Raw genomic sequence first — 22,820 nt, 5'->3', positions numbered from 1 at the left:
AGTTTTAAGAGAACCATCCAGCAAAATCAGTACCTTAGTAAGACCTAAAATCCTTTGTTATGCCTAAAATCTTTGGAAACATTTTTTTAAAGTTGGTGAAATTTCATAAACATGTCTGTTGTTATGGAGATCACACAAAGTAAATTAGTGTTCCCTTTTTCTAAAAGCAATGAACATTGTTATGAACACACTAAACCTCTGACTGATTAGTTTAAAATAATGTCTTTGTTTCAGAGAGTTACATATGTAGTAATCTGGAATGATTACTTTATGAAGGCTTAAGAGTACATTTAAAACATAAAATCAGCTTAGAAATACTGATTAAGAAAATGTAAAACAGAAGAGCTGCATCATGTATTCCATAATAATTAATGTTGTATTCAGCAGGACAGCTGACTTGCCCTTACTACAAAGTTTTTGCAAATAAATCTCTGACAAAACTTCAGGGTCTATCAAAATACCTGTGACTGACATTTTTTATTCCTAAATTTAGTGCTTTTAATTAGGTACCTTCTGCATGTCCAGTCGTCACCTTCTGGCATGTAGTGGAAAACATGCTCCATTTTCTTTTGAAAAGAACATTCTTATGCAATTTCTTTCTAAGGTCATTTGCTTCATTTGGGTTCAGGGATTTGGCTGGAAGGGTGTGATCAGGGAGGGGGAGAGAAGAGAGGAGGGAGGCAGTGGGGAGGAGTGGGGCCTGGGCAGAGTCGGGGCGGGGCCAGAGCTGGGGTGGAGTATGGACAGGGCCACAGGCAGAAGAGGTGGGCTAGGGAGCTAGCCTCCCCAAGTGGCAGCTTTACCCACCGCCGCCCATGACAGCAGGTAAGAGCGGGTTGGCTCCCGCACACCTAGCACGCGCTGCAGTGTTCTTAGGCAGGGGCAGTATTTAGAGAGTCGAATGCGCCATTGCTGCGCATTCTGCCTGAGGGAGAGGGTGCGGGGGTCTCTGCGGGGAACTATGACTGTCCGCCACCGGGAGGTGGGCTGGGTGGCTCGGTATCCTTTGCTGCCTCATCCCTCCCCCGCACCGGGCTGCGAGCCTAGGCTGCTGTCAGGCATAGGGGCACCAGTTTAATAATACTGCAAAGGGCCCCATAAATCCTAAGGACCGCCTTACTAGTAAACCAACAGGAAAGAGTCCATTTATCTTCACAATACTCAACAATGCAACCTCCTTACTCTTTCTTGACCTCTCAACTCTTTTACCCTTCTGCAATGCTCTCTTCTTTAATGCCAGGGATAGCTCAGTGGTTTGAGCATTGGCCTGCTAAACCCAGGGTTGTGAGTTCAATCCTGGAGGGGGCCATTTAGGGATCTGGGGCAAAAAAAATTGGGGACCGTGCCTGCTTTGAGCAGGGGGTTGGACTATATGACCTCCTGAGGTCCCTTCCAACTCTGATATTCTATTATTCAGTGATTCTAAGAGCTTTCAAAGACAGCAAAGCAGTATGATTTATATCCCCAAACCAAAGTCTACATAGATGGTTCTTCTGGGGACAAACTATATGTCAGTAGTCACTGAAGCAGTTAACCAAAAAAATTGTAGTCATCTCTCCTCAACCAACTTATCTACTTCCAGAAGGTGACATTCACCCCTTTGCAAAAGGCCCAGCACAGCACCACTTAAATCCTAAGTAACCCCTTAAGTAGGCTCAAGAATGAATGAATTTTATCTTTAAGGTATTATATCTCTTCATTAAGGGTAAAGTAACAGTTAAAGTATTGCTTCTGAAACTGCTGCAGAAGCATTCAAAGAAGACTGATTCAAAGACTGTTCAAAGAAGAACAGGTGATTATACCATACCACCAACTCCTCAATGCTACAGGTTTAGAAAAGGGATCAGGGCTAGAGAAAAAGTTGGAGACAATATTATCATTTCCCTTCCCCCATGAGAGGACTAATATGTTATTGTGTTCTTTTTATGACTATATTACAAGTAATACTAACAGGACTTACTAGATGGTTTACCAGGAGATGGATATTTTCAGAAACAGTGTATTATATACTCTAGATTGATCTGTTGACCTTTTGTGCAGCATAGTAATAAACTGATTTATCACATAAAAAAATGATGACAAAGTCTGAATGAAATTTTTTTTTTATTTACAGACAGTAGAGCCTCGTTCCCATGGACACCTCCTAGTATGCACAAACAAGTCAATTTTTCCTTCAATAAAAAAGAGTTACTAACTCGGACAATAGTGCAGGGAAGTGTCAGGTCACAAAACTTATTTTTACAATATATTACAGTGCAGTCATGATACTGTAATAATCAATGTACTATGGTACATCTTGTAAAAATAAAGTCAGATATTCTGTACATTTCAAACTATAATTAAAATTAAGCTAGAATTGTAAAGTAAATAACAAAAACATATTTTATGATGGATTACCCTGGCTTTTTAAAATGTATACTCATTTAATAACTAATTCAGTAACTCACAAAGGGCCATACAATCAAGGTGTGCATTAACAAGGTTTTATTGTCTGTATCTTTACAAAGCAGTTAATACGCGAGCAATATGCAAGTTGTGGGGGTCAATCAGTTATCAACAGATGTACAACAACAACAACAAAAGTAACAACCCACAAAACTTACCCCTGGCCTGGGAAGTGATAGGTAGGCACGCTTCTCTCCTATGAAGAACATAAGAATATTTGTATGCAGATTTTAATGAATACCATAATACTTCTAGTTTCACCCTTCCTTCACTTTAAATTATAAAAGAAACGTACTTATCTGTAATCCTTTCTGAAGTTCACTCAGAATTTCCACTCTTTACCTTGTGCTTCCAGAGACAGACAAGCTGGGAACTCCCCTACTGTTTAGATTTTTAACCCTCAGTCACCAATAGCTGAGCATAAGCCCCTCCCCTTTCACTCCATTCTGACTTCTAGTGCCTCCGGACCCTTCCAGTCAATTCTGAAATGCATGGGAATCAGAACTACTTGAAAGAAAACAAAACCAAAAACCAACAGCATCCCCACTCCACCCAAGGAGAAGACAGGCATATAGACTGACTCCGTGGGTGCTCCGGGGCTGGAGCACCCACAGGGAAAAATTAGTGGGTGCTCTGCACCCACCGGCAGCCAAGCTCCCCTCCCCGCCCCACCTCACCACCTCCTCCTCCCCTGAGCGCACCATGTTCCCACTTCTCCCTACCTCCCAGTGCTTGCCACCGCAAAACAGCTGTTTCACGGCGTAACAAGCTCTGGGAAGGCGGGAGGGGGGAGAAGGAGGTGAAGAGGCAGGGGCAGGTCAGGGATTTGGGGAAGGGGTTGGAATAGGGGTGGTGCAGGGGTGGGTCCAGCACCCACCAGTGCCAGCAGAAGTCGGCACCTATGGACAGCAAAAGAATGGAAAATAAAAACACCACCTTGCCTCAAAAACAGAACCCCAAACTGAGGTGGATACATGAGTGGGAATCCTGCAAGATGATATCTACAAAGAATTATGAGTAACTAATTCCTTTCTTTAAAAGGAACCATCATCACAGGTTACCCACTCCTGGAAATAATAAAAAGACAATCAAGAAACTGAAATCTTAATATAAAAATAAGTAATGAACATGGGTGCACAGGCACACTTAAAATATGGCATATGCAGAACACATGGTATTGTGATATGTTTTACTGGCATGAGTCTGGAATGGCTGCATCACACAGCAGCAGTGAAGCCCCCTGTGAGTTATGCAGGGTTGACCCAAGTAAGTGCCAATAAAACCTTTATGATATACAGATATACATTACTGCAGTGTATGCCACATATTTTGTAGAAAAAACTATTTTAGATGTGTGTTTAAGAGAATTTTAGAATTTTTTTATTGGAACTATTTCTTTTATTTCCTGAGAAGTCAGGTGCCTTAGTCATTCTGAGTACAACTGAACACGAGAGTCAGAGGGAGAGAAAAAAAATGAATACACATTTGAAGTACATCCAAGTGAGCTAAAGAGCTTTCCCATGGATAAACATGTCACAAAAGTGGGACTGTACCATGTGCTGACAACCTTGCATAGCAACTTCAGCTATTGCAGACCTATATATCTTTCAAAATTCCACTAAACTTGGATTTTTTCTCAATCCTAAGATAGAAGAGCTGTGATGCATCTCTTGTTTAACTAGAAGCGGTGACGAATAAGTTACTCCCTGACAGCACAAACTTCTTCAGCTCGATGGGTATATGGTTACAATAATATACATCCATGTCATCCTGGCTCACAGAGGTACAATGGGAGAAGAGAAATATTCACAGGACACCTCAAATACTGATCCTCTGCACTACACATGGCATTATGTGTCCTGAAAAGGTCTGTGTCTTCAGGGGAAGATAAAAATTTGAATCCATTTCAAGAAAGTAAAGAGGTCTGCTCACTTGAAGTGCAAGTACTAAGAGGTGGCCCAAAAACATAGAGACTGAGATGAAAAGAACAAAGACAACAACAGGAGAAATGTCAAAACTTGCCATAGTTCTGGTTAAAAATAATTTTGTGAAGGTAAGAAGGTAGGAAACATTAGAAGACCTTGTGAGAGGGTTCCCAAATTACTTTGACCCTGAAACTCCAATCAATGCAAGAGGTCACTGTACATTTCATCTATTAGGAGATGCGCCCATGACTCAGCAGACTAGTGGAACCTTGTAGAAACAGTGCCCGTTGGGGTAGCCCACATGTCTTTTGAATGTTGGAAGCCATAAGGGTGGCAAAGTATAAAAAATGGGGAAATGGCAATACAACTGTCTCAATTCCTTCCAACTGCAGTAGAGTACAGATCTGGAAAGCATGTCCGGTCTTTCACCAGACCTAGCTAAAAAAAAAAATCTCTTTTTGCATTTGTAAACAGTTAGGATTTGTTTTAGTAATTTTAGGAAGTTTTAGAGAGAAAACACTTAGCTAGTATTTGAGCCCCCTAAGATGCTTTTTTGTGCACCTGCCAATAAAAGAGATCAGACTCTACAGGTTACACCTCTTGCCCAGCAGTTTTTCGAGTCTCATATGCAACTCTCTGGAAAAGGCGTGGTCCTCCTCATGTGATTTCATATGTAAGACCTGCATCTTGAGGGCAAGGAAAGAGGCAGAGAATGCCTCCAAGTAGTCTTATTGCCTTGGCAGCAAAGCTCTAAAGTTCAGAGGCTCTCAGCTCCACAGGTTCTGTGCATGACCAATGAGAGCCTCTCTGGCTCCCAGCACATTTCTAGGGGTTAAGACAACGCATCTAAAATGGCCACTGGCATCTGAAACTGGAAGCAAGACAGATTCAACAAATATGGATCTGACCAGTGGATCCAAAGGTCAGCTGGAACACAGGATAAGTATGTTCACAGTATCATTGCTTTACTCCCCTTCCATTTCCATCAGTTATGAAGGGCCCACAAACATCTGAGGGTTTTCCTCCTAAATCTCTTTCCCAGAACAAAGCAGGCTCAAGTTCCCCAGGTTTGCTGCCACCCTCTTCAAAAGGTCTTGGTGGGCCCTTGCATCACCCTGGGGGAAGGTCCTGCTATCACCTCATTGGGTGAAGATGAGGAGGCGGCAGGTACAGGTAGGTCTGCCAACTCCACCACTTCTGTCAGGGGAGCTTCAGCCGAGGCTGGCTGTCCCTGGGGAGCTTGCTTCAACTCCACGTTCAACTCATGGGGTGGGTTGGAGACTGTCGCCGACTGTCTTTCAGATGCCCCTAAGACCAATCAATGCTTTTGCAATGGATGGGGAAACCAGAGGGCTGGCCACTGGCCCTGGGGCTATGCGGTACTGGTGTAGGAGGGGAAGGTGTAGAAGGGAATGCCGATGTCCCCAGTGGGTGACCTTGGCCTGCAGGCAGGTCTTCCTCCTCACTGTCAGACCCAGAGGAGGGAGAGACATATGTATAGACACGAAGGCTCTCAGTGCCATGACTCCGGTGACTAGTGTCGGCGTTTGGCAGATTGGTGATGGTACCATGGTGATCGATGCCTCACGCTTTGAGAATGGTGCCGCTCCGCAGGGAGCGGGAGCAAGAGGATAGACATCTTGGAGACTGCGATGTGCTCGCAGTGATCTGTACCGACAATCTGGAGACCGGTGACAGGGCTCCAGGGACCAGCACCTCGATCCTCTGGAGCGGTGCCAAGGACTGGGAGACCGACTCGGGCATTCCCGGCACTGGGCTCTGGCGACTGGTGACGTGCCTCCGCAGGTCTGCGCCAGACTGCCAGTAATTGATGCCGGGACCCCAGGGAACCCTGCCGAGAGTCCAGAGACCAACGCGGGGAACTCTGGCAGGTAAACCAACCTGCATCTGCGGGCTGGTGGGCACACCCTGCAGCGGGAAGTGGTGCCGCACTGATGGGAGACCGCTGGAAGGGTTCCAGGGCAGGTTTATCTCTCAAACGGGGTACCTTACTAGCTGACGTGGGCAGCACCGAAAGACATAGTATGTCCTTAGTGGCCTGAAAGGCCTCCAACATGGATGGCACCACCAGGTGCCAAGTGCCTCTGCCAGTTCCCAGGGTGTTGGGTGGGTCTGAAAGTGGGCTCGACAGCTCCATGGAAGCTGGAGCCTGGCTAACATCTGAAGCGGAAGAGCTGCCCCACGTGGGTCTTTGCTCTCCTCTCACTCTCTACTTCCCTTTATGGGATGTAGGAGAATGCCCTTTCCTGGCCTTTCTTTGCTTTTTAGCTTGTACCAGGGATGGGGATCAGCACCACTGCTGGTGGCATGCTCTGCACTGAGGCCATGGTGCTTGGAGCAGAGTCTGATCTCATCGGCTCAGAGGCCAGTGCAAGGGCCAGCTCCATAAGGAGTGCTCTAAGACCAATGTCCTGCACCTTTTTGGTCTGCAGCCTGAAGCTCTTGCAAATGTGACACTTGTTGTTCACGTGGATTTCCCCTAAACACGTCAGGCAGCTTCTATGGGGATCACTGACTGGCACAGGTTTTTTGCAGCAGTCACAAGACTTGAAGCCTGGGGACCAGGGCATGCCCCATCTCTAGGCTAAGTCCTGTATGGGACTAACTAATTCTAACTTAACACTAAGGGAACTATACAACTTTAAAACTATACCCAACTAATTCGCTACTAAGCGGAGTTGAAATAGAAAAGCTTGCCAAGGCAAGGAGATGTTCCAGCACCATCACTGGTGGTAAGAAGGGAGTGAGGGAGGGGGAACTGGCAGTGCCCTTATACTGGTGCCTACAAGCGTGCCACTCCAGAGGGCGCCAGAGCCAAACCCCTACGGATACCACTAAGGGAAAAATCTTCTGGCACTGGTGCATGGGGTGAGCACACACACCTACAATGGAATGGTTATGAGCAAGCACTCAAAGAAGAAACTTAAGAGAAGAGCAAGAGACAAAACTGATTTTGTAAGTTAAGTTTTCCTTGTGACACATGGTAAATGAAACAGAATGCTTACATCATGTGTAGTTATTAAGACATAGCTCTGGCCATGGGGTATAAAGTAACAAAAAGGACACATATGCCTTGCCTTCTCAGGTGGCCTTGTCATGGCATCAATGTATACCCACAGCTAGATGACTGGCTGGTCAAAGTCCAATCCTAATAAGCTCTAACATTCCATGAGAACAACTTGCTATTTATTTAAAAAGTTGGGCCAAGAGATTAACTGAGGGGAAAAAAAATCCTGCATTACCCTAGCTCAAAGAATCATCTTCACTCGGATAGTTTTGGATTTGATACAAGGCAGGCACTCTTACCAGAGGACAGAGGTACTTCAAAATATGTAAGGCTAGAAACACTGACAGGTAACATGTCAACCAGTGGTGTTCTTCCATAGACTGATAGGCCTCAAGACTTAAAGCATTTATGCAACTCCTTATGCTTGACTAAGAATGAGGCTCTGAAGCATAGGCTAGTGCAATAATACATCCCCAATGTAGATAACGTATCTCTTTTGCTGAGGATACCACAAAAGGTGTCAACTCTTTCCACTGGGAGAATCAATGGAGCAACATCCGGAAGAATGTGACCTCCACTAACAATGATCAGTTGTCTCAGATGCTCAAACCTGGACTGCTCACTGAACCACAGATACCGGAATACCCAGGAGGATAAAATACACAATCTGAAAGCTTCAGGCAGTCAGATGGTCCCTCAAGTCCAGGTAGTTCTGCAAAAGGACATTATACTGTGTAGAACTGGTGCCTAAACCATCAGATACATCCCACAGTTCATCTGGCATGGAAACATTCTGGTGGACCAGCTCAGCCAAAATCTTCAAGGCAGTCTTTGTTGGTCTCTAACTGCTACAAAAACTTAATTGCTCAGGTCAAATTTAAGAGATCTTGCTAAATCTCAGAACACCATCTACTTCCATCTGTTAAAAACATCTCTATTTATGTGAATAACTGTGGACAAAAATCTCTCTCCAGCCACAGCCCCTGTCTCAATTTCAGAGTACTTATTATACCTCTCATCCATGAGACCATCCATATCCTCTATAAAAGGTGCACCTTACAGCCATTTGAGCTCACAATCCAGAAGCAGAAAACAAGAGCATGCTTGGTATCTTGTAGATAAATGTTTTATTAATGGACTATAAGTGAATAGAGAATGCTCTGGTGAAAGACAAATACCACCTGGCACTTAAACTTAGTGCTTACTGGGGTAATGAAACCCCTTTTTGGATCCACAGCTTATTGCCTTAACAACATGAAAAAGGTAAACAAGTTCCAGGGTCTTATGGCTGACCCTCCTATTACAATCTTCTATATATGACAAAGTGGTCCTTCACCTACAACCAAAATTCCTTCCAAAAGTGGTGGCTGATTAACACGGTAATCGCACTACAAGTCGGCCAGCATTCTTTCCAGGACCATACTTCCATCAAGAAGAAGCCAAGATACCCACACTAGAGGTGAAGCGGGCATCAGGGCACTAACTGTCTACCAAAACAGATCAAAAGAACAGAGAAAATCATTCAGGTGTTTCCATTGCCCCAACATCTGTCCAAGTGGACCAATCTTTGCACTGAAGAGTGTTATAAATTAGCAAATGTTCTGGATGACATCTCAGGTGTGTCAAGCTGTCTGATTAAGGGGTCTCAGTACTATAGCGAAAGCAGGTACAAAGCAACAAGAAAGAAAACCATCAAAGAAGCTATTTAAGTAGCACCAAGAATCCCAGTTCAAAAAAGTGTCAAATACTGAGGTCTCCTTGGTGCTATGCATGCAATTTCCAAGTGAAAAGCTGAAAACTCTTGCTGTCAGAGGAAAATGGGCACATCGAGACTGTCGCAGCATAGCCACAAGTGCACAGAGACCCAAACGAAAATGGAAGCTTTTGCATGCGCATACATACACACAACCATCAACAAAGGAACTGAGTAGAAAAAGAGTGTAAACAAAAGTAAGGGAAACAGCAGCAATCAGAAGAGAAGAAACAAAACCAACATACAACTCAAGTGAGGAGTGTCTTTGCTGACTGTACTAAAAAAAACGGCATGAAGACTCTAGAAGGGCATTGGTAGTTGAAAAAGGCACAAAAGTGAGGCGCTCAACTACCAGTGCCTGAGAGGGGCAAAATGCTAAGAGCTAGGAGTTCCCAGCCTGTCTTGTGGTGGAAGTGAAAGACTTATGAGTGAGAATTCTGTGTGCATTTTGTTGCAAAGGTAGGTGCAGGTAACATTATTCTCAGAAAAATCTTTTTAAGTCACTAGATACAAGATCATGTCTTCCAAAGGCAAAATTATTCAAGCCCAAGATAAGTCATCCTTGACAAGGAGATCATCCACATCAATTTATTCATGGATTTTAGATCTATAATATGAGTTATGCATACACACAAAATATTTTATATTTACATTTAATCATTTTGGGATCCAGCTGTCAATACAATCATCAAAAAGAATATGCGCCATACCTTGGTTCTTCTTTCTCTTTACCTTCCTTTACTCCATTCTCTATCTACTGATGTATTTTTTCCCCTCTCTTTTTCAATATTTAATCATTTCACCTCTCCTTTTTCCTTCCATCTTCCTTGTTACTGTTCCACCTTCTAATACTTCTATCATTTTCCCCTCAGTTTCTTCCAGTCTTTCTTTTCACCTTGTCCTTGTGTCATCCTCTTTTCCCATCACATGCCATCTCAATACTACTCAGTTTTCTCCCTGCTCCTTCAGTCTCTGTCCCTTCCAAAACTACTACACCTTTGTTTGCATTCACCACTCTTCTCCCCCACAGATCCTAACATCTAATCAACTCTCTCATATCACCTAGAGACAAGAGGACAGAGGGGGAGGACCACTACAGGGGAAGGTATTCTTTTACCACTTCTCAAGGCATGGGGAGCTGTCAGAGGATTCTTCTTCACACACCACAGAGCAGAGAGAGATTGAAGAAGGGGAAAATGCTTTGCTCACTTGCTCCCTTTCCCTCAATGAGAAACATCTACTAACTGCAGTGGTTGGATCAGGCACTCTGTTCTAGGGCAGACTGAACTCAACTCTCCCTTACTCAGGAAACAACTGTTTGGTAGGGACAGTCCTGCAGACCAATGCAGTAATTCTCTCATGAGGTATAGGCTCAGTTCCCTTGCAGCCCTGTAAAAGCCTGTTTATCATAAAAACAATTAGCCAAATTTAACCTAGGTGTAATCTGGAATAACTCCACTGAAATAAATGGAGTTGCATCTTCCTACCTCCAGGGTGAATTTGGCTCCTTTTATTGAAGGCTTTCTATTTATTCTATGTCAATTATCAAATCTTAGTTTGCCAAGTGCATAGCTTGCTAATACTTTTAATAAACACTGATGTAAAATCAATTGCATACCTGCTTATCCAATCAACAGATGAGACAACCACACTTTGAAACAACACAGAAAATGCTTACTTTATTAGATGTGCCAAGAACATTTGGTTGCTCTTCAGTGTTTGTCAACAGCAAAAGGTTTCTTTCTCTCAGGCTTTTAAATAATAGTTCTACCATACTCTCCATATCAAATCCAAATGTTTCAGAGGGACAATACAAAATTACATTATTTTAAAAACTCTGAATTTCAGAATTAAGGAGAAAAGGCACCATCTTCCTACATTTTTATCTTCTATTATACAGACTCAATCATACTCCTCATAAGAGCAAAATATTTCTCACATTTGTACTAAGTAAAATAAAGATGACTTTACCAATCTCAGTTTTACAATAAGTAGTATAATTTACAATGGGAAACAAGATCAGATGCTAATATGTTATCAAGCCCTACACTGTGACTGAATGTGATGAGATTATTACTTGATGAAAGCATCCACAAATTCTGTCATCTCATGACAACGTGATGATTAAATATTTAGCCTCATCCTTCATCTATTATCAACTTGTTTCTAGAAAACAATGTAATGCTGAAACTGGTAAAGTGATTTTTACGGTTATTGCTGGTAGCCATTGCCACTAAGGCAAGCCACATTTGGAAGTCCATGGAGGTACTATCGTAAGTACTTAATTTGATTTGTGGCTTATGATAATACTTAAGTGAAACATAATGGAGAATTAAGTGAAACATAATAGAGAATACAAAGAGGAGTTCACCCCCATTTTATTTTTCTATCAGGGTCCTTTTAAAAAAGGTAGGCCCCCCCCTTTATAATAGCCAATTAGAGTCAAAAGGCTCAGTTGTGTCCCTCAGCAGGCTGAGCCATGGTAGGAAGGAGAAGCAGGCACACTGCTCAAGTGGCACTGCCTGAAGACATGCCTAACAATGCTTTTTGGGTGCTATAAACATGTAGACATATGTCCCTGGCTGCACCTGTAGAACGGGAATAGCCAACATCTACTGCATCCCTGCTGATACATGGTATGAGGTTTCTTTGATTGCTGGCAAGTGCTATCCACCTCCTCCCCCCAACTTCCAAGTCTGGCAATCATATAACGCGCTGCCTTATGCACAGGTACGCTAAGAAACAGGGAGACAGCACAGTCTCCTCTTCAGAATGTCTAGGGCAGCAACCACAATTTGGCCCCAACTGTCATGGTGCATATTAACAGTACAGCTATACAGAACCCATATAGCTTGTGGCCACTGTCTATGGAAGACTATAGGAAAAGTAACTGTTGCTAACAGGACACACTAGGATTGTCCTCTAACCCAGTGCTTCTCAAACTATCTGATGTGGGGGATCGGCAATTTTTTTTTTCCCAATGTGCATGCAGACTGGCCGCCGATGGCTCGCAAACTGGCACCGGTCTGCGAACCACCACTTTGAGTAGCACTGCTCTAACCTACTTCAAAACCCATATTCAATTTTTGTGGGTGATGAGTAAATACTTGGCTGCAAAACAGCACTGTTCTGCTCTAACATTTAAAATATAACAAAACAAACACCCAAAAAGTTTCCCCCCATCCCAATGAGGTAACATGAAACTATTTCCTAAATACGTAAGAATTAAATAGATTTCAAACTGCATAGTCAGTCTTAAAACCTTCTATTTTTACATAACTTGTAGTAAATATAGTTAGCATTTGATACAACATAATTTAAAACACAGAATCATTTTGCTACTAAAGAAAGAAAGTTGGGTTATTCGGACATAACTAATCCCAAACTATTTTGATTTCCTTGATAAATGGTCTCTAAAGCATTGGAACTTGTTCAAGACATGCAAAGATATCTTCAGTTATAACCCTAACCATAAATCTGAACAGGTCTTCTTTGTGATGTCACATTATAACAAAGCTGTTTTTTCAAGAGCACAATTGACCTGCATTTGCCAATTGGAATTAACCTACGTACATAGTTCTTGCTGAAATTCCAAAAATATAAATTCCCTTAACTCAGAGAAAGTTAATAGTCCCAGTTTAGCGACTGATCCTGTGAGGTAATGAATGCCGTCTGAGGGCTCATCTTCTTACAAGATCAGGCCCATAAACAGGATCTCATATCCAATAGTTCCGGAATAAGATGAAGAACAGGTGGAACATGAACACAAGTTTCCCTTTGTTTTCATATGCCTAACTATGCTATACCACATGCTGCTTATTTAGCCCTGTTCATAGTTTTAGTATATTTTAATTCATACTTCATAAAACATCACGGATAATATGTGACTTCACACCAAGAAAGCCAACAATTTTCAGGTGAATTCCCTGTAGCAGAAGTTCACCAAAATACAAAAACGAAGGTTTACCAGTTTGACACTTTGACAATCTTTGAAAGAATCCTATTGTTAGTCAGTGAAGTACTGTATGTAATGACAATCTGTCTACCCTGATTCAGAACATACAGTGATAGCTTCGATATGAAAAAATTGTGTTAAATCCCTTTGTCTGTCTAATTTTTAACCAAATCATTGCATTTCCCTGAGTAATTTTTCTTAAAACACAAAACAGATTCTAGATATTTAGGCTTGTAAAGATTACATTTTTATCAATAACTGTAGATTTCGTCCCCTCTCCCCCACACCATATTTCCATGGATGATGATTGAAATTTACAGCTCGGCAAAGTTAGAAAAATACAAGAAAATGGTGCTAGGGAACTTGCTAGAGTTTGACGTATGGATATTCGCTTTGTATATTCTGACGTGCTCTGACAATTTGTGTTTTAACACTTCTGAAGCTTTAACTTTTTGAATCTCAATGTCTCCTGTCATTAAATAATTATTGTCTGATCCCCCCTCCCCACAATAATTTCCTGCAAGCGTGAAAATATAAATCTATAAAAATTTTTAAACGTGCTTAAAAATAAACAGCAACGTTTGCCATTAAAATTTTTAAAAATAATCATAATTCTGCCAAGCCTACATATATGGCATGTTACATTGTACCTCTATATTATAACCTGAAGAATGACACAAGCATTTAACTGCACAAAAGTGATATGCCAAGCTGCACGGAAGACCAACTTTTTGAAGAAAATTTAAATTATGTAAAAATAAACACCAGGCTATTTTCTTAAATTTTGAAAAAAGAATACCATATAGAGGGGATACTAAAATGAGAGTAAACACCAATTTGTTCTTGAAAGTTCCATGGTTGCATTCTACATGTTGTACAAATACCAGTTAACTTACCAACCAGAGAAAACATCCCAAGATTGTGTGGTGTTGTCAGAGATTCCATCCAGGAGAAAAGACAGCAGTTCAAAAATCAAATAGCTACATTCACTACATTATGAAGTGAATAAAATTCAAGCTGATAGTACAGAATTAAAATATTTTATTTTCCAGGAATACTGGACAATGAAAAGCCTAGCAGAATGGAAAAATTTTGAAAACCTAAAGACTACACTTCAAAAATAAAACTGAACTGCTAATACTAATCATATTAAATCCCTATGATGAAACTATACTTGTCCTACAATTCAATTTACTTTCCGTTTACAATTTATGAGAATTTTGATTAGTATCACTCAGTGACATATCCGGTCATGACACTAGATGATTATGAAAACCATATAACTCCTTCAGCCTTTAGCCTCCATTCCTGCAAAGGTTTACGAAGTGTTTAACTTTATGTACTGTGAGCTGTGGGACTAGTCAGAGTGCATGAAGTTTAGCACATGCATATGTTTTTACAGGATCTAGATTTTAGCCTTAGTTTTTAAAATCAAGTATTCTGTATTTTATTTAGCAGATCGGATAATTATACTCCAATCCATTGTTTCTATAAAACCAATATACTGAACTGATGTAATATTACTTAAAATACGTTGTCATATTAAAAAAAGGAGTGTTTATTTTTTAATCCATCTGCAGAAAAGAGCATATTTGCTAGACCGCAGCTTAGTAGAACAGGTAAAATACCCGGAATGCTGCATTTGTGTTATGATGAACAGCACTCTTACCTCTTCTTCCCTCAAACACATCACCGATTTCTCTCAACAACATGGACATGTCACTCAGCTGGGACTCCCAAGCCTCACAGAATACATCAAGATTTTCTTTTGCAATCTTACTAGATGGATGTAATGTCAGTGTTTCTGCAGCAGAAATTATCTGAAAAAAAATGCAATCAGAGCAACAAATGTTAAAAACCCATCTTCTCATGTAACGTTACAAGCTAATTTGCAAATGCCTCCACATACAAAACAAGAAACAATGTCAACAGTAAGAAAGAGTTAATATTACATCTGTTGACCGAAGACGGGGTATATTTCTAAGGCCTTTCGCTGGAACATTCTGGTATTATATGTATTTGTGAATACGCAGTTTTTTAAAAATCAGCATGGACAAAGAGTTCTAGCATATTAGACAACAGGAAAGAGAATGAAAAGAATACAAGTATTTCGTGACCTCACTAATTTTAGTTTTATATCCTGCAAACTGCTACAAATTTGAATAATCCTTACATGTGCAAATAATCCCACTGAAGTCACAAGAACCATGTTCATAAGTAAGAATTACTCATGTATAAGGGTCTGCAGGACTATACCTGCGGAACAGGTTGCTTTTTAGAACCAAGTACATGATATTTTCAACTCCTCCACTCTAGTTTGTTATATTCTATCAAAATTAGTTTGGTTTATTGAGATTATGTAACTTTTTTATAGTGTTATTGTAGCCATCATGGCCCCAGGATATTAGGGAGACAACATGGGTGAGGTAATCTTTTTTATTGGACCAATTTCTGTTGTTGAAAGAGACAAGCTTTTGAGCTTACACAGAGCTCGTCTTCAGGTCTGGGAAAAGTGTCCCAACTAAATACAAGGTGGAAAAAATGGTTACTTACTTTAACTGTGTTTCTTCGAGATGCAATGCAGACATGTATTCCACTTATGTGTGTGCACGCCGAAGCCAGAGAATTTTGCATAGTAGTACCCAAAGAGGGGCGGTGCTTGGGCAGCACCACCCCAGCCCTCCTCAATTACTTTGCACTGAATGCCCAGAGACTAGAATCCAATGCAGAGGGGATGGAGAATGAGTCGTGGAATACATGCCTGCCTCATGTCTCGAAGAACCACAATTACACTTAGTAGCCATTTCTTCTTCAAGTATAGGCAGCCATGTATTCCACTTAGGTGGCTCACAAGCAGTACCCATCCCTGGAAGCAGGGCTCAAAGTCTACTTAAACAAGGATTGCAGGACCTCCCTACCAAAACTTTCATCCACTCTGGAAAATGCAATAATGGTGCATAAATGCGTGCATGGACGACCACACAGCAGCCCTGCAAATGTCCCATACTGAAATGTCACTGAGGAATGCTATTGAGATCCCTTGCGCTCTCGTAGAACAAGCTCACAACCACTGAAGAGGCACTGCCAAAGCTATTTCATCTGCAGTCTTGATACAGGATGTCATCCATCTAGAGACAGTGTGGAAAGAGACTGCTTTCCCTTTCATACGATCTGCATATGACACAAACAGGTTTAGTCCTGTCCAAGTAGAAGTCTAGATATTGCCTGGCATCTAATGTATAGAGATGTTGCTCTTCTGGAGATGAATGTGGCTTAGGAAAGAACACAGGTAAATATACCTCCTACTTCAAATGCAATTGAGAAACCATTTCAGACAAAAAAATTGGGTGTGGTCATAAAGTCACTTTGTCCTTGGAGACTTGTGTATAAGGAGGTTCTACCATCAGAGTCTGCAACTCAGAGACTCTCCTTTTGGATGTTATTGCAACCAGCAGGGCTGTCCCTAGGGAGCTACAGGGCTCAGAACAGATGTTTCTCACTTCCGGGGGGTGCTCCCCACTGCCTCTTCCCACCCTCACTATGCTCCTTCCCCACCCCACCTCTTCTCCTCCCAGGTCCACCCCCTCCCCCGAGTGCGCTGCACCCTCGCTCCTCTCCCCTACTCGCCAGTGCCTCCTGATGCCGCAAAACAGCTGATCAGCGGTAGGCGCTGGGAGGGAGGGGAAGGTGCTGATCAGCGGGGCAGCCGGTGGGCAGGAGGTGCTGGGGATAGGCGGAGGTTGGTAGTGGGCTCCTCCCTCCCCCCCCCCACCTACCTACCTCACCTCCCCGCCTGCTTCCTCACTAAAGCGCAGAGCCCTCAAAGCTTGGGGCCCGGGGCAGCCACCCCGATTCACCGTAACATAGGGACGTCTCAGGCTACCAGGAATGCAGTTTTGTGACACAAAAAGTGGAACGGGACAAGATGCCAGGCGCTTGAACGGAGGTCCCATTAAAGCCACTTGGACCATGTAAGGTCCCACAGAGGAACCGGCCCTCAGATCGGAGGATGGAGATGAAGAAGCTCTTTTAAGAATCTTGCTACCATGGCATTAGAGAAGACTGATCTTCCCAGATCGGGGGGATGAAACAGTGCTATTGCTGCCAGATATACTCTCAGCGAACTAAGCGCAAGGCCCAGCAACTGAAGGTACAGCAAGTATTCCAAGATGTACTGAATAGAAACCAATGTCAGCTGAACTCCATGGGCCAAAGACCACACCGAAAACCGCTTCCATTTAGTTGAACAGGCCGTTCTGGTAGAGGGCTTTGTACTGTTGAATAGGATCTGTTGAACAGCCTCTGAACAATGCATTTTCTCCCCACTTAGCCACGAAGCAAGCCATGCCAGGAGATACAGGGAGCTGAGCACAGGATATATGGTGCAACCATAATCCTGGGTGAGTAGCTCAGGATAGAGAGGAAGGGGTATGGGAAACTGAATTAACAGCACAAGAAGATCGTACAACACTTGTCTTGGCCATGCCAGGGCAATGATAATGAGACTGGCCTGATCCACCTTCAGCTTGAGGATGGCCTGTGGAATGATTGGGAGAAAAGCATACAGGAGAACTGATGGCAAGCTGAGGTAGAAAGCGTCGGACAGGGAGTTCGGATCAAGGCCCCCATCAAGAGCAGAACAGATGACATTTCCTGTTGTCCCTTGTGGCAACCAGGCTGATCAATGGAATTCCCCAAGCTGTGAAGATGACCCAGAGAATGCTTGTCTTCAGAGACCACAGGCGACTCAGGGAAAAATTCTTGCTGAGATGGTCCTATCAGAGAGTGTTTCCCCTTGATGGAGAACTACCACAACCTGATCACCTACTGGCAGAGCATCCTGGAGTGTGCTCCCCCTGGCCTGTTCACATAATACATCGTGGTGGTATTGCGGGTAAGTATGTGAACCATGAGTCTCTGATACAGTACAGAAAAGCATGAGATGCATTGTAGATGGCCAAAAGCTCAGCACGTTGATGTGCAGTGAAAACTCCTGCTCTGACCAGACTTTGAACTTTCAACAACCCCAGATGTGCTCCCTAGCCCATCAGGGAGGTGTCGGTGACAACAGACCTGGTTGAAAAGGGCCAGACGAAGGGAACACCCTGATAAACATTCTCTGGAAGCTTCCACCACTGCAAGGAGTCCAGGACCTGTGGATGGATACAGACCAATCTGTTCAAGGAGGGAAGAATCAGATGGTAAACTGTCCTGGGCTACAACTGAAAGGGGTGAAGAGACAACACTGCAAACTGTCTGCCTGCATGCAGGTGGTCCATGTGGCCAAAACCCTCAGGCATATCTGAACTGTGATTGAAGACTGATACTGCAGGCTGAGGCAAAGGTGGTGAACTGCCTGAAAACAGTCAGTTGGCAAAAATGTTCTTGAATTTGGAGAGTCTATTAGGGCCCCAATGAACTCAATTTTCTGAGTAGGAGCCAAAGTTGACTTTCCAGTGTTCGGGATGAGACCCAGATGGTCGAGCAAGCACAGTGTAGTGTTGGCCTGCCCCTCAGTAACCAGTCGTCCTGATATGGGAAGATGTGGATTCCCTTCTTTCTGAGGTATGCTATCACCACGACCATACAGTTGGTAAAAACCCAAGGGGCAAAGGAGAAGCTGAAAGGAAGCATCTAATACTGAAAATGGTGCTCTGCTATGACAAATTGAAAGGATTTTCTGTGTCTCAGCAAAACTGACACATGAAAGTAGGCTTCTGGAGGTCCAGAGCAACAAACCAGTCATTCTGAGACAATGCAGGGAAGATAGTTGATAGAGTGACCATTTGGAACCTCATGTATCTGATACACTTGTTGAGGCCACGAAGGCTAAGGATACATCTTACCCTTAGAGTCAAAATGGGTGTTTGTGGGTGAGAGGATGGCGCCAGAGGAAGGCATATTGACTGGCCAAACTGTGGATCTGAATGCCTCCTCCTCTGAGACATACGCCCCTTTCTGGGGTAGTCCATCCATCTCAGAGAAAGGCTACAGACCATACTGCTGCTGCTGACAACCACCAAAGTGGCATCTATTCACTGCTCTTTATACACCCCTAAGGACCAAAAGGTAGCCTGAGAGTCCTTGAAGGAGTGCAGTGTCTTTTCTGAAAAAAGCACTCTGCCGTCGAAGGGCAAATCCTCTGTGCCTGTTGCATATCGAGAACAATATCGGAATTCTGCAGCCCGGATGTCTCTCTCATGGCCATTGTCGAGACCATAACTCTGGTTGAAGTATGCATGATGTCCTGTGCGGACTGCAGCAAAGTCTTAGCCAACAACAGCCTTCGGTGATGAATGCCTGAAATTCCTCCCTCAAGTCTTTTGGCAGCTGGTCCGCAAACTTAAGACATAGCCGTCCAGTTCACAAAGTCGTATTTGGACAGGAATGCCAGTTGGTTAGCAATGTGCATCTGCAAAGAAGAGGTGTAAATCTTCCTACCCATCGGTCCATCCGTTCAGAGTCCTTATCCTTGTGACTTAAATCTGCCCTGCTGGGTTCTATCATTCACCATGGTTAAGACCAGGGAATTTGGGGCTGGATATGAGTAAAAACCTTCAAATCCCTGCACCTGTATGAAGTAGCTTTTCCCCATGTGCTTTGCAGTAGGTGGTACTGAAGCCGGTGAGCTCCAGAGAACCTTGGCAAGCTCTAAGAGCACACTGTTAATAAGGAGGGAGACTCTCCCGGGGCAGATGGCTGCAGGATATCCAACGGCTTATGGGTATTCTGCAGCAACTCTGCTTGAATACCCAGGGAAGCAGCCACATGCTGCAAAAGGTACTGATACACCTTAAAATCTTCCAGTAACAAAGGAGAAGAAGTGACAGGCACCTTGGAATTGTGCAGGGACAAAGCTGAAACAGTTAACTGTGCCAGAGCTGGATCTTGCTCCAGGACTGACAGACCTGGACAGGATGACTTTGGAGGCTCCACAATGGGAAGGTTCACTGGTAGCTGGGTCCATGGCAGAGCGACAGTCACCACCACAAATGTGCTCAATGATCTCACCTTAGTGTGAGATGAGGAGTGAGACCTCCATGACCAAGAAGCATCTAATGGATTACATGGAGTTCACTGGTATGGGTAGGGCATCGGTTGGCCACTGGCCCCCATCCCGACCACAAGATGAGTGCCAATCCTGGTACACACAGTGCTCCATGAATGGCCTGTGATGAAGGTCAGACGATAGAGAGCGAGAGGAGGAAGACCCCAACCTGGGTGCCAACGAGTCCTCAGCTTCAGGGAAGAAAGGTGGAGCCAGCTCTGAGGTTGTGAGCAATTGGACTGACTCAACTGTAGCCCAGAATGAACAGGGAACTGACAGCGATGGCAGAAATGGTACTGGCAGCATCCAGTATGCCTTTGTCATTTCCAGTGCTGTCAGTAGCGTTGACCCCGAAGTCGGCAGCAATACTGAGGTGACTGACTGTGCTGAAGTGCAGGGCGGTGAGTGCCACCTCCGTAATAACAGTGGCATCCACAGCAGGGACACTGAAGAAGTTCCCGGCACCAAGCAGGTCCCTTGTGCAGAGCCTGGCACCAGCCCCACTTCCACTGACTATGGAAGGGAAACATCAGGGTGCTGTGCCGACAGACTCATAGGTTCAGCAGCCTGCCCAGCCAACAGGGCTATAAACAATGCAGCCCCGGCAAAGTCCAGGACAAAGTGAGAGATGGGACAGAAAGGAAGAGGAGGGCCATTGCCATCTGATATGCCACCAGCGTGTACACTGCCGGTGCTCGCACTGCCCTCGTTGGTACTGGATTTGACGGATGCTTTGGGGCCAGAACTGGAGTCGAGGGTGTGGGGTCACTGACCTCCTTGTACAGTACCAGGAAGCAGTTGACAGGACCTGCTCCATCCCTTACATCAGTATTCACATGGTGCCAGTTCGTGCTCCTTCTGGAGGAGGCAGACAATTCCCCATGCAACCTGGATCCGTCGTATGCAACCTTTTCCTCAGCACACTCAATGGGGAATAACTTCTCCCTTTCTTCAGAGCACAAAACAGCAGCAGTATCAGAATCCGAGGACGACCTCTGGTCCAACTTACGTGTCAGTGCTGAAGCAGGCTGAATGGCCTGTTCAAGCAGGTGCTGCTTTAGACAAAAGATCCCTCACCCAGTATCGTGAATGATTTGCAAATCAAACACCGCTCCTTGATGTGGGCTTCGCCTAGGCACAACAAACACCATGTGTGGGGATTGTTGTTAGGGATCACTACCCCACACAGCAGACACTGTTTAAACTCTGGTGAGGGTGTCACCAGGGAAATATTTAAACTAAACCTAACTAACAAACACTATACTAAGAGTACTGATTAGCTATATACAACTAGAAAAGTCACTAAAAAATAGCGAGGTTGTGAGGTAAGAAACTACTCAAAGCGTCGACTCCAGCCAGGGCGGTAAGAAGGAACCAAAGAGGGTCAGGGCAACACAGCCTCATATAGCCAGGGGAGGGGCTATGGCCACAAGGTGTGAGAGCGCTGCCCCTCTACGGGTACTCCAAGGCAAAATTCTCCGGCTTTGGTGTGCTGGGTGTGCACATACCAAAGTGGAATACATGGCTGCATCTACACAAAGAACAGGCTGTTTAGCATAAGTAGTTAACACACAAGCTTGAAAGCTTGTCTCTTTCACTGACAGAAGTTGGCCCAATAAAAGATATTACCTCACCCACCTTGTGTCTAAAATATAATTAATGACGAATAATAAATACTTAGCACTTTAAAAGAAGCTATTTATGTTTTACAGGGGTATCTGCAGGCAGGCATATAGATAAATAAACCGTGAATGCAAAATTAGGTACAGTATTGCCATACATAGGTAAGGATGCAGTATTTGGTGCAGTATTGTTCTACATAAAGATATATAGTTACCTGTGCATATACTCGTGTGACAACTGTAAAGAAAATTTATCCACAGGTACTTACACATGATTAGTCAGTGTCTGTAAAATACATTTTAAATATAAAGCACTATGTAAATACTAATTACTATTATTAGGCACAATATTGTTAAGGCCCTGAAGTAGCTGGTGGGCTGTTTACACATGTAATAGTGGCATAATTTTATACTTGGGTTAGCACACAGGGATACCTTTTATCCCTGTGAAACTGACCCCTGTACAAAGGCCCAGTGAAGGCCTATGTACCAATGAAGTCCTATTTAAACACTCAAAACAGGAATTAAATGATTCATAAGCTTTATATTGGTTCTCTGCACAGGGGTGAAAATTGCCCTATATAAATAAGAGACTGACTGGTCAGATCTTTGGGTGGATTGCGGCCACTTTGCAATGCACTGCTAGCATACTTTGGCGGCAGCACTCAAGCGAACGGCCCATGGAAGATAACCCTAGTGATCCTGCAGTGGCATAGTGGCTCAGCTGCTGGCAAGAGGGGTGCATAGTCACTGAAAAGGAGGCCATGGTGAGGACACCCCTACTCTACATCTACCCTGGGCTAGTATTCAGCCCCAAGTGGCTGGTATAAGCCAGCGTAATTTAAAGCAGACTTAAAGCTACAGCACATTCCAGAAAAGCACACAGGGACCGTAGGAGCTTTATGCCAGCTTTGCAGAGTCTTCCAAAATGTCCAGAGCACAAATCAAGATGTACCAGAAGATCTAGCTTGGACATGTTTCTTCAAATATTTATACTGCCTCCTACTTGTAATACTCTCACTATGTTTCTTTGTGAACTGAACT

General features: G+C 43.6%; 1 protein-coding gene across 4 annotated transcripts in view; it reads right to left on the bottom strand.

The window, feature by feature from the left end:
- The window catches only part of CTNNAL1 (catenin alpha like 1), a 123,464-nt gene that overhangs the window by 19,350 nt on the left and 81,294 nt on the right, over positions 1–22,820 (bottom strand). For all 4 annotated transcript variants that reach the window (XM_048839457.2, XM_048839459.2, XM_048839461.2 and 1 more), the window contains 2 exons: positions 14,776–14,926; positions 2,604–2,641 (listed from right to left, as the gene is read on the bottom strand). In XM_048839457.2, coding sequence (XP_048695414.1) covers positions 2,604–2,641; positions 14,776–14,926 — 189 coding nt within the window. The remainder of the gene's footprint in view (positions 1–2,603; positions 2,642–14,775; positions 14,927–22,820) is intronic.

This window comes from Caretta caretta, chromosome 2 (assembly GCF_965140235.1).
Source record: "Caretta caretta isolate rCarCar2 chromosome 2, rCarCar1.hap1, whole genome shotgun sequence".
In the NCBI taxonomy this organism is placed as follows: Eukaryota; Metazoa; Chordata; order Testudines; family Cheloniidae; genus Caretta; species Caretta caretta.
Note: the sequence above shows the minus strand (reverse complement) of the source record. Positions and strands in the feature narration are given on the sequence as shown.